The 12387-nt window shown below is 36.2% G+C and overlaps 1 protein-coding gene across 7 annotated transcripts; it reads left to right on the top strand.

The window, feature by feature from the left end:
- Positions 1-2300: 2300 nt before the first annotated feature.
- LOC127002282 (uncharacterized protein C1orf112 homolog) lies at positions 2301-11108 on the top strand. Of its 7 annotated transcripts, none has more exons than XM_050868097.1 (17): positions 2301-2442; positions 2693-2816; positions 3033-3245; positions 3499-3641; positions 3837-3991; positions 4203-4420; positions 5101-5246; positions 5683-5809; positions 6661-6814; positions 7161-7389; positions 7504-7691; positions 7902-8044; positions 8500-8612; positions 8977-9085; positions 9794-9932; positions 10305-10402; positions 10553-11108. In XM_050868097.1, the coding sequence occupies exons 2-17, from the start codon at positions 2697-2699 to the stop codon at positions 11039-11041; spliced, it is 2784 nt and encodes a 927-aa protein (XP_050724054.1). In that variant the 5' UTR covers positions 2301-2442; positions 2693-2696; the 3' UTR covers positions 11042-11108. The 7 variants fall into 7 exon arrangements, with proteins under 7 accessions (XP_050724054.1, XP_050724069.1, XP_050724080.1 ...); XM_050868112.1 differs by having other exon boundaries at positions 2693-2834; positions 3063-3245; XM_050868105.1 differs by lacking the exon at positions 2301-2442 and adding an exon at positions 2595-2611.
- Positions 11109-12387: the final 1279 nt, after the last annotated feature.

The raw sequence follows: 12387 nt of genomic DNA, 5'->3' as shown, positions 1-12387 counted from the left end.
CTTATTGCATACACGATGTGTTGTCCAAAATCCAAGGTTCCAGTCATGCTTTCTTAGGTTTCAGATATATCCTTAATTCTTTTTTATGTAACATAATGAAATCATTTATGATTATATTTTCTCTCTCTCTCTCTCTCTCTCTCTCTCTCTCTCTCTCTCTCATTGAAAAGTAAACTTCTCTTTAGGTATAATGACATTAATGGCAACGGGTTTATTTTGAAGCATTTAGGTATAAACATAAATTAAATTTTGACACCTTGCAACATTCATATGATATTAAATTAGGTGCTGAATCTTAAAGTACACTTGAATTAATTATAACTATGCTATTGAAAACATCAGTAGGATGTAATGATGCATTACAGTGTAATAATATTATGTGCAAACCAAAGGAAAAATATGCTTTAGTTTGAATATCATGAAATGTAAAACATTACTTTTTGTGTGTGCTTCAGTTAGAATCATGATTTTACTCATATTGTTATTTTTTGCAAGTCTTCTAGCAGTCTTTATTGCCAAAAAATAAGAGCAAGTTTTGAGATGCCGTCCTTCGTCATGAAACAATCATCAACGTAGCTATGTTTTTATGTTGCATAGAATGTTACTGCATTTTTAATAGAGTTTGTTTTGCATGATATTTTTTTCAATTAAATGTATGAAAACGTGTCATAACTTTAATTATAATTATTGTCCCACAGAATTTCCCATTCCATCTCATCTATCATTCTCTCTCTCTCTCTCTCTCTCTCTCTCTCTCTCTCTCTCTCTCTCTCTCTCTCTCTCTCTCTCTCTCTCTCTCTCTCTCTCACACACACACACACACACACACAGAGCTGAAATAGACTAATAAGGCAATCCTAAATGATGAAACAAAACAATTTAAGAAGGAAAAAATATAGGTTATAGGCTACGGTCGGAGAGGGAAAGGAATAAGACAAGGAAGCTTGAGAAATATCTTGTAATGAAATCAATGAAAAAAAACGAGGAATACAAACTGTAAACCCAACAGAGAAGGAAAGTCAGGGAAGGTAAGCATAGAGGAGGAAAAATAAGCAGTGAAGGAAGAGAAACAGAAATGGAGAGAGAATAAGGAAGTGAATGCTAATAAGGAACAGACGACAGGAAGAAGCACAGAAGGAAGCTGATATGCTGGGAGGTTATATGGAGGGATGCACAAAGCTATTAAAAGGAAAGTTGGTTGATCAAATCATTTTTCCTGCTGGTGTACTGTCTTGCTATGCTGCCCCGTATTCAATGGCGATGAAAAAGGACCTCCTTCCCAGCCAAGACCAAGACTAACTGCTAGATTTTTTTTTTTTTTTTTTTTTTTTTGGGGGGGGGGGGTATTTCGTTGGGGATATACCCCAATGGAGGAAGGCGGTGCATGCCGCGCAACCCCCCAGACGGCTGGTAGAGAGATACCCAGTTCTTTCAAGGAGGAAGTATGTGAGAAGAATAGAGCGAGAACGAAAATGATGCAAGCGGTTTTTGCCTGAAATGGGACGTGAAGTGGATGTGTCTGTTGAGAGGACTGGAAGAGAGTGGATGGCGCTGGGGCTGAGTGGAGTCACGAATGAACGAGTGACTAAAGCAGTGAAAGAGTTCTTGGATGTGGCGTACAAGATGTAGAGAATAGCATTGTGTCCATTTTGTGGGGGGAGGCGGTGGCTGAATGGATAGCGTGACGGCCCCGCGTTCAGGAGGACGTGAATTCAATCCCCAACCTGTGCCACCAAGCTGGGATTTTTCAGCCGCCGCCGAGTGGCTTAAAACTAACCACATGTTGTTCAGAAGACCACCTATCAATCCGGACTCTAGATTCTAGGATTAAAGATGAGCTCCGGGAGGGCAGCATGAGCCAATGCAAGATGGCGTCACTATAAACACTCGCCTGCGCCAGAACGGGCTGGGCCGACCATCAGGATCCACCGGGAAGAAGCCTACCGGTGCAATAGGCAACGACGTAAAAAAAAAAAAAAAAATATATATATATATATATATATATATATATATATATATATATATATATATACTTAAGATACTGTCTGCTCTGAACTTTTGTATGTTTTTCTTTTTTCTTTCTTGCTGCTAGAAAGCAACGGTGCCAAATTGTCGTACTCATCCTCTACGGTAATATTTATCCATTTCCGACCCAAAAACTGTCTCCTGGGCCCCAATAACGAGATTAATTTGTAGTTATCGTTAAAATAGTTAATTTCTGATGTTTCTTGGCAATAGTTACGCGTCAGAAACCGGTCAACACTATGCTCTGAGTACGAGTACGGCAACGGTGCCAGAAAGGAGAAATTTTAAGTCACCTGTGACATCAAGATCAAGCCTCAAGCGCGGGTGTTTGTTTACCTTCAAAGGAAAGGAGAGAGGGTATTCCTCAGATGTTTTGATCTCTACACTTTTTCCTATTGCTTTCCGGGAGGTTTGAAGGTTAGTAGGATAGATATATGACAAAAGAAGAGCAGTTGGTCAAGGAAGAAACGAAAGAAAGGCGCGTCAATAGTACCAATCTTTTCCATTATGCTTAGTGTCCTGTCTACCGTAGCGCCCACGCCTCACAGTCATGGCGATCCATCGATGTATGGTGTTGAGTTCGTTGGTAATATGTCTTCAAAGGGAAACAGTTTGACTACAATGTGAAATCATAAATGCCTATTGTAGTTATTTAGATATATTTCAGAACCATGGAGCATGAAGAAGCACAAGAAGAAGAGCAAAGTATCATCCACCTACTGACCGAGACCATTCAGTTGGGGGACATAAGATCAACTGGAAAAGTTTCCAGTGTGCTAGATGCTGTCACCATATCCTTTTTTAACATTGTAATACTCTTAGTATAACTGAGATTGTTACTGCCATTATTGTTTGTATCATTATTTGTTATTATTATCATCATTATTATACTTATTATTAATTATTGTTGCTATTGTTTAATTAGAAAATTACAGGTTAGTTGTGACATAATATTATGTTATTCAGTTTCTAAAATGCAGTTGGTGTTATCCCTTAACTGAAAGCACTCCTATTTAAGATCTGATCCTCCTCCCAAGGAAGGAGTACAAGCTGCAAGAATGGCATTTGGATTGATCTTACCTCATCTTCAAGTTGACAAGACTTCTCTTTGCTTGTTTGATGTAGCTTTTTCTTTTCTCAAGCTTTCCTACGATACATTTTTAGAAGGTTGTACCATGAAGGATGCCACTGCCATGAGTCATGTTGCTGACCTTCTACAGGTGAGAAACATGAGCATATATTCATATTCAGTTGTGTTGGTTCATGATATTTTTCATCTTACAGTTTCTGTCCTCTGGTTCCTATAACTTAAGATTTTTCAGGATTATTATTTGACCTCAGATTCAAGTTATTTATCTTCTCTGCCCTGTTCTTGATTAACTCATAACTTTTCAGAGGATGATAGAAATTAGGTAATCAGTCACACATTTCTTCATTCTCCTTGTGAGTTGTACAATAAGATTTTTTCTTCAGCAATGCTGTACTGTGTCAGAATGCTGTGGACTGGCAATGAAGTTTTTACAGCAAGCTGAAAAGATTGCTGTTGAAGATTTGGGGAGTGCTCCCAGAGTGTTTCTGCATATAGTTACCTCTTCACTTACTCATTGCAAACAAAGGTAAGTCTTTGATTCTTGAAGTGCATTTTGGGTATTCATGATAATAACTTTAAAATTAAGGAACTTATGCTCTACCTAATAAATTGAATGATCACATAATTGTATTAAAAAATAATTTATATCCATTATTGAACCATTTGCATCACATAGGTATACTTTTCATGTGCCTGCTTACAATTTTTTTCTCTCTTTCAGTGAGATTATTTACACTGACCAACTATATCAAGTAAAAGACTCTCTGTCAAGCCTCTTCCGTCTCTCAGCTGAAGTGGCAACAAATTTTGCAAGTCTAGTATTTAAACTTACCTTTGATTCTCTACAAGAGGATGACTTAAGAATCCTTACCGAAGGTAAACTTGAAATGCATCCCCATAGACAGTTGGAATTTGAAAATGATAATATGTATTGAAAACATGATTTTATAACCTATCTGCTTCAAGAACTCACAGATTCCTCAGACAGCAGAGTTTTGAATATATGCTTAGAGTTTTATTTTGTATTATTAGGTTTTCATTCTCACATGAAAAAAATAAGATATTAATATAATTTTGATGCACACAGTTTGTGATAAACTGTGCACAACAGCTGTGTGCCTCTCACAGCTTTCAGAAGTTCGAGGAAGTGTGACAGTGTGGCGTGCATACACTGGCCTCATCCATCAGTACCATGGGGCACTTGTTACCCGGCTAGACCTCTCTCCTCCCATGACAGCATTAGTGAATGAAATCAAAGATGGGCTGCAGACCTTGGCATCATTACCAGTGAAAGATATTGCAGTGGTGAGATTAGTTGGTTTTATATTTACATACAACTGCTCTGTAAATTTCTAGATGATTTTTTTTCATTTTAAGGTAATTCACTGCGACTCAGGAATCTGTGACATGTATCCCTCATAAAGATGGCTTAAATAATTCCTCAAGAAGCCTTATTCCTTGTTTTATCTACACTATATTACATAATACCTTCTTCATTTTATATCATACTACATCATTATCAGCTTCAAATGATTGTTTGTACTATGACAAAATGAGTGAGTTATTGGTAAAGTATCTTAACATTAGAATTAAACAATGACAATTTTGTTCTGTAAGAGTAATGAATGAATTTATGAACTACAGAGGTATTAGCTGCTTGAGCATGGTAGGAAGCATGTAGTAAAATCACACTGCATAATACACTGTAATGACCTGAGATCCAGAATCAAGCTCCGTGAGACAGCCTTAGGGGGTTTCTTCTGCTCAATGCTAGTGTGTCTGCCTCCCATCTCAGGGACCTGGGTACATATATATTACTACCATTATCCCGAATAGCTCAATTCCAATGCTTTGAGTCTATTTCTATCTTATATTTCCCAGAAGGCTCCACATATCATTTATCCTCATTAGATGATATGTATTAATACTCTATGGAAAATATTTTTTGCATTCCAGATATTGTTTTGATATTTTGTTTATTTCAGGAGGAGAAAGACAAGAAAATTGTCCAACGGATTATTAAAATGACCAGCTTTTGCCTGAAGGTTGTTATAGCATTATGTGAGAAGTTCCATGGTTATTTGATGGGTTGCCATGCTACTCTGGTCTTGTTAATTCTGCTCTTGTTCAGGTAATCCTTAAAATATTGTTATTGAGGTGTAATAGTAAGCAATCGTTTGTAAAGACTTTCATGTACAGTGCTTGCTTACATTTTGTGTGTAATTAGTACTTAGGAAAACAATCCTTGAAATGCAACTTCATAAAATGTGAAGTGAATAAGTAATAGGAATGATCACAATTAATTCTAACTTTCTAAATGAGCAGATTTGAACAAATTTTTCACCAAAATATTACCATCATTATTTTCTAAACTATGTAGCTACTTTTGTTTTGTTTTCCACTATTATTGTTAGTGTCAGAGCGCTGGTACCAGCTTATATATTTAAGAATCCATTTAAAAAAACAAGATAGAAAAACCTATCAATCATCATATTATCTCAAAATTATACCTCTTTTAGAATGTGTGTATTGATTAGGGATTGATTCCATTTATTTTGCCATTACAGATTTTCTCCCAAGAATGCAGTAATGTGTGACCATCCAGATGATGTAAAGACAGATCTTGAGCATCAAGTGGCTGTTGGTATTGAACCACTTTTGATGCATCTCAGGGATGACGAAGATTTTATTGAGGTATGCTAAATATGTATGATTAAGCTGTCATATTTGCCATATGGATGTATTTTCTTTGATTTTTTTTCAGCACCAGATTTTCTTCTAACATGGTTCAGTCCTCTACCCCTCCAGATCTCTCCACTTCTCTCCCTTACCAAAATATTCTAAACTCTGTTCCACCATACAAGAGACTGCCTTCCCACACCAGCACCATGGATCCCACTTAAGCACATTCTTAATGTCATCTGCCATTTTTATTAGATGGCCAAACCTCCTCAACATGTTGCATTTGATTTCCTCTGCCACTGCAGAACCCATTTCTTCCTCACCCTTGTCAGCCATGCCTTTTTACTCCCATTATTCACTCTGTTCACATCAAAGGAACTTTCTCCATTGCTTGGATTTTTACCGCAGTTCACATCCATTAGTCAATCACCGATAGCATACACTGAGGGGTACATTGCCTGACTCACCCTAAGACTGTGTCATACTTTGTTGTTTCGAAAAATGTTTGATAAAGATCATTGGTCACAATTTACCTGAATTTTTTGACACTTGAATGCAATGCTACACCAACCTAAAAATCACAAATAAACTCATATTCTGTATTAGATGTATGCTACCTTACAAAGTTCCTCAAATGCTACAAGTGTGAGTACATTTTTATTTGATACAGTTGACACCTGAACTGTGGGTCAGATGCAATCCTAAACAGATTGATTGGCATCCCATAGGTGTAATATGTTTTCTCATAATTACATGCTTTGATTTTTCATAGTCTTTTATATACCAGTCATTTATGTATAGTATTTGTAGAGATGTCAGAAGAGCACTGTTTCATCCAATATTTGTTTGTTTGTTTTTAACAGGAAGTTCGAGAATCAACGAATGAGGAAACAAGCGTTGTGAATGACTGGGGCTGTCACATTCAGCTCTTGATAGCAATTCTTTTTCCTCTCAGAAGCAGCATCACTCATCATATGAACTCCATTGTCTCCAAAATTTTTCAGGCCACAGATAAAGGTCAGTCAACACATTTAGCATTTAGTTGTCATTTTATTTTTGATATTCCATATTGATAATATTTTATGATAATTTTACAATGATTGTTACTTAATTATAGCATTTTCCTCTCAAAGCTTCAGTTTGACCTCCAACATTTTGTTATGTCAGCAATGATGTTATAATTATAATTGATATTTAGATCTGGAGCAACAATATTGGAATAGTGGAATAATAAGGTGACCCCTTTTTACTTTATAATATTCCATCCTCTTTTTTTTCTTTTTTCTTTATATCTAGATCTCTATCCTGCCTTAGGTGAACAACAGTATCAGTATCATTTTAACAATCAGTTCATAATTTACAGGCCATGCAAGTTTATCCTTTCCATGTATGATGGATGGGGTCATGTTTGGAGGAAAGCCCCTGACTGCTGTAACACTGTATGAACACACAGTGATGCGGGTCTGCGCTGCAGTAGCTGCCTTTGACTCGCAGCAGTTTGAGTTGTTGGAGAGAGACCTGGTGCACTGGCTTCTCACTGGACAAACATGGTCTTCACTTTTAGCTGCCGATGTCTGGTGTTTTATTGCAAGGTAATTTTTTGTATCAATGTTCATATCAAAATTAATGCATACAGTGCTCATGTATTTTGATTGTGGTATATATATTTGTTGTTACATTTCTATTTAAAACTGTCTTTCTTCAAGGTATGGAACAAGTGAACTGTGCAAAACACATTGTGTCTTTCTTCTGGAGATTTTGAGTCAGACCCAAAACACCCCGGCCTCTAACCAACACCTAGTGGTGGCTGCCCTCCTATCAAGGCTTATGGGAAAACTTTCTCCCAGCCATAAGGATGTCATCATGTCAGAGCTGCGAGCAGCAAAGCAAAGAGGTTAATGATGCATTTCATCTTATCATAATTTATCAAACTCCATATTATTCATGTTGATATGTTTCACAAATACAATATACCAGTCTCTTTACAATTATACAATTAAATCTCAAATCATATATCATACCATTTATTTACTGTTATGATATTCATGTTGTCACCATCATATATGTTAAATTAACACATGCTGTTGATTATGATTTTTGACAGAAAAAGGTGGTGGAACATGGCTCAGGATAATACTCAGTAAGTCTGAAGAAATGCCAGAGCCTCAGAACTCTGTGGAAGGTCTCATGCAGCATATGAATAAAATTACTTCGAAATCTGCTAATAGTGAAGATGTAATGAATTTTGTAAGTACAATAAAACCTCTCTTTTTTTTAACTCTTTTTAAACTTACAAAATGTAAGGTAAAGGCAAAGTTAGGAGCATACTCTGTAGCTGTGCGTGGCCACAGTGCTCATCTCTGTCGCATTGGCCCTTGAGCCTGTGGTGGGAAGAACCCAGGGACACAAGGCCAGTGTGACATTCGGGTTGCTACAGTTTACCTCCCCCAGGTTTCCCCAGGTACACATTTATCAATCACCCTAAAAGGGAGGATGAATAATTTACTGCTTTGGCTGGGTTTTGAACCCAGGCCCTCAGATTCATTGTTAGGCATGTCACCCACTAGACCAAAGAGGCACCTCGTATTAGAAAAGTTGCTAATCAATATTCATATCACTGTTTCCAAGACCAGTTTTGCACCCCACTCTCTAATGACTGTAATCTTCATATAAGTTAAATCAAGATCAAATATGTATTTCAGATGGAGAGCCTACAAGAGACAGAAATGCAACTAGGAGGAATTTCAAGAAACGTCAGTGCAGAAGAGTCTTTGTTAGCAAGACTCACTACACCTTTTGTTCTGCTGTGGACAAGGTTGAAATGCAGTTTTCTTGTAGCATGTTTATTGTATGTTATAGCAATTATATCAAATCTTATCCATGAGAATATATTTCATTGTATATCATGATGACACAAAAGAATGGGTCTCCTATATGAAAGGTTGATAATAGTGACTGAGTCCCCTTTCCCCCCGTGCTCAACATTATTTACCCAGAACACCAGTCAGAATGGTAGTGGAGCCAGGGAGTGTCTGTGCTAGATCTTGTTGCTCTCCACTCCATTCACATCAAATTTTATGCTGTAGACAAAATGCATCAGTTTTTTGGCCCCAAGAGAATTATGTCAGTATTTATTGAATATATTGAAGGATTAGATGATTAAAAATTCTTTCTTGCAGGATACCATTTAATTACATCAAATGCTCTCTTGTGGAAAAGCTGATTTGTGGTCTCTTGAAAGTATCACCATCATTCCTGAGCTATCTGTCGAGTTTGCAGTTACTTCAGGTATGCTCTTCAAATTTGTGCACCATAGTGACTTTTTAACCCCATTTCAGTAACACATGACAGTGGGAGATCTATATATGGCAAACAACTTTTGTTTTTTAAATAACAACCTTAAAGTGTACAGCATGTCTTTGTATTCCATCTGTGTTCTAGTATCCAACTAAAATATACAGTAGTTATACAGTAGTTGTTATAAGTCTGGACCTTGAGGCTTGAATTCAGTATGGCATGGCATGGCAAAAACCATAATGTCGAGATTTTATTTTCATTTTTTTCTTTCACTTTAAACTTTAAAGAAGCATTGCACATCAAGAGTCAGAAAATGTATTTTGTTTCAGGAGACAAACCAGGGTGGTCACACAAACTAGAATTTCTACATAACATAATCTTACTAATAATAGAGGAGAAGGCATTACTTTTCATCAACAATTTTTTTTTTTTTTTTCATATATATATATATATATTATATATATATATATATATATATATATATATATATATATATATATATATATATATATATATATATATATATATATATATATATATATATATATATATATATATATATATATATATATATATATATATATATATATTTTTTTTTTTTTTTTTTTACTATAATTTAAGAAAATCATTGATTTTATTGTAATAGAATAAGAGTTTGGAAGTAATTATAGATATTCAAAAGAAATTTCATTTCTACAGATCTTGTTTTCTGTGAAAACTTGCTGCCTTCAAGGATCTGTTACAGTGAGGATCAGTATATGTGACTTCATGACTGCCCTGGGATGCTGCCCTCTCCCTCAGTCCTCTCACCTTCATGCCACTCTAAGTGTCATGTCAGGTAATTTTTTCAACACTGAAATATAAGTAGTCTAAAGAGAAAAGTGTGAAGTGTTTGCTATTACTTTCTTCGCATATGCTGTGCTTTATCGTCAATATGTGCATTGGAGTGTGCACAGAGAAATAAATTAATGCACAAAAAGCTAACAACCACTAAACTATGTCATTAGTCTGACAGAGAAATATATTGCTGCTGTAGCACCTAATTTGTGTTGGAGATTCTGACAATATCAACTCTAGCACCCTCATGGCAGATGAAGGGAAGAAACCAACAGTAGCCAAACAGGATACTTTTCCCTAGTGGTACAGTAATGATAACAATAATAATAATGATAATAATAATAATAATAATGAGTATATGTTCCTCCCACAGATGTGATATCGGATATGATGAAGGATTTGAATCCCCTTGTCCATCAGTATGCAATTGATGCTTTTGTTGCAATTGGTAAACATACTGCCCATGAGGAGGTATATGTTCCACAGTTTTTTTTTAATTATGTCATTCATTATCATTTATTAAACATGTTGAAACTTCCTTTTACTGTTGAAATTATTTGAATTAGCATTACATTCATGGTTGCCAATAAAATATGTTTTATAGAATCATATTTTTCTCAGGTTTTGCCCATGTGCCTGGAGGGGTGTGGAGGAGAAGTGCGAGAACAGGTTACCCTTTACCTTCAGCAAACTCCTCACTCCACTGAACAACCACTTCTTTCACTACTGGAGTACCAGGGTGATAAAATGAAGAAGGACTGTACATCACAACAGAAAAATGATGCCATTTTGATTGATCAAATGATGAAGCTTGAAAGCCAACAAACGACCAGTAATCATCATGATCATCACGAAGAATTCAGTGCATCCAAACGGCGTAGAGAGACTGTGTCACGAAATGGAGAAATTTCTGATGTGAATATATTGCTTGATTCTTTAAACAGGTCTTATTCTCTTGTAAAGAAAATCAAAGAAAATGCTGTGTTTGTTGATGGTGAGGATAGTAAAAAAGTAAAGACCATTATTGAAAGAATGCAGCATGCTTGGGACACTGATGAGTCAGCAGTGGTGGGTTGGGCAACTGCCCCACAGCCTGCTTTCACTGATTGATTGACTGACATAGTAGACAATGAAAATAAATAGATTTTGTACATTACCCAATAAACATTATGTTACAGCTATTTGTTATTACAATCTTCCCTTGAATTTCCTGAGCAGTGTTTTGGATTTCATATTACGAGCAAAATTTGTGAGAGAACACCAGGAGACCAGCAGCAGATGTTTAGCGCAATGCCATAGCTTGCTACCCGTATTACAATACATAAACAAATTCAGGGTATGACTAAAGGCAAGTATTTATATTAAGGCTATAATTAAGCACTAATTATTTGAAGAATTTGTTATTTGAATTGTGTACACTTCTTGACAATACTTCCTAGCAAGGAAACACAAATGGACTGGTTACTGATGTATTATATAATAAACTCGTTGATGCCAGCCTGTGACTGCCACACATGCCATGGAGGCTTGATGGGTAAAGTTTAAGGCATTGATGTTAGTGCCAAGGACATTACCCAGGAAATCAGCACTTTTATATAGTAGTACTGTCACTGTTAGGAAAAATAGGGAGCCATGCTTAATTTCCTTGTGTGTCTTTCCAGTCAAAGCTCAAACTTCCTGTCTGTCTCATGCCACAACCTGAGTAATCTTAATTTGTGGCCTTTGGAAAAATTTGCCATGAAATATAAATACTAGTTTGAAGAGAAAACTGTGAAGTGTTTGCTATTACTTTCTTTGAATATGATGTTTTTTATTGTCAGTATATTCATGGGAGTTGTTGTTTTTATATCATGGGAGAGCGGTTTTTTATTAAGGGAATTTTTTTCTATCATGGTAGTGTTTTGTTCTTATATTATGAGTGTTTCTGTCACTTTTAGGGAAAGGGTTCTCGTCAAGGTGTTGAATTTATCATTGTTACTTTGCACACCCCTAATGATCAAATTTTCTTTGCTAATTTATATATTCACTCAGGTGCTTTTCATGTTGTAGAGATAGATGTATCAGAGAAGTCATGATGGATATATAAGAAAAACTATTGTGAAAAAAAAGTCAGGTTTTGCACTTTTCTTACCCCATTTTACTATATTTCAATTCAATTAAATTCCGTGGCAGTCTATACATGGGAGTGTTTTATTATGGGAGTGTTTTCGCGGCAAATTTAAAGGGCCGAAAAACAGGCTATTTTGTGATGGCTCGACGACGAACTTGGAATCGAGCTATCAAAAAATCCTTCGAGTTGGTCAAACTACATTGCCAAGAGGGGCTACATGCCAAATTACAGCCTTCTAGAGGCAATAGCAAAGCCACACTAGACAAAAAACGACAAAGTGCCTGGAGTTCGTCAAAATCCCTCTCGACAGGGTTTAGGGGAGAGCGGTGATGATTCGGACAGTGGG

This window comes from Eriocheir sinensis, chromosome 2, assembly GCF_024679095.1.
Source record: "Eriocheir sinensis breed Jianghai 21 chromosome 2, ASM2467909v1, whole genome shotgun sequence".
NCBI classification, from domain to species: Eukaryota; Metazoa; Arthropoda; class Malacostraca; order Decapoda; family Varunidae; genus Eriocheir; species Eriocheir sinensis.
This window is presented reverse-complemented; position numbering and strand designations above follow the sequence as displayed.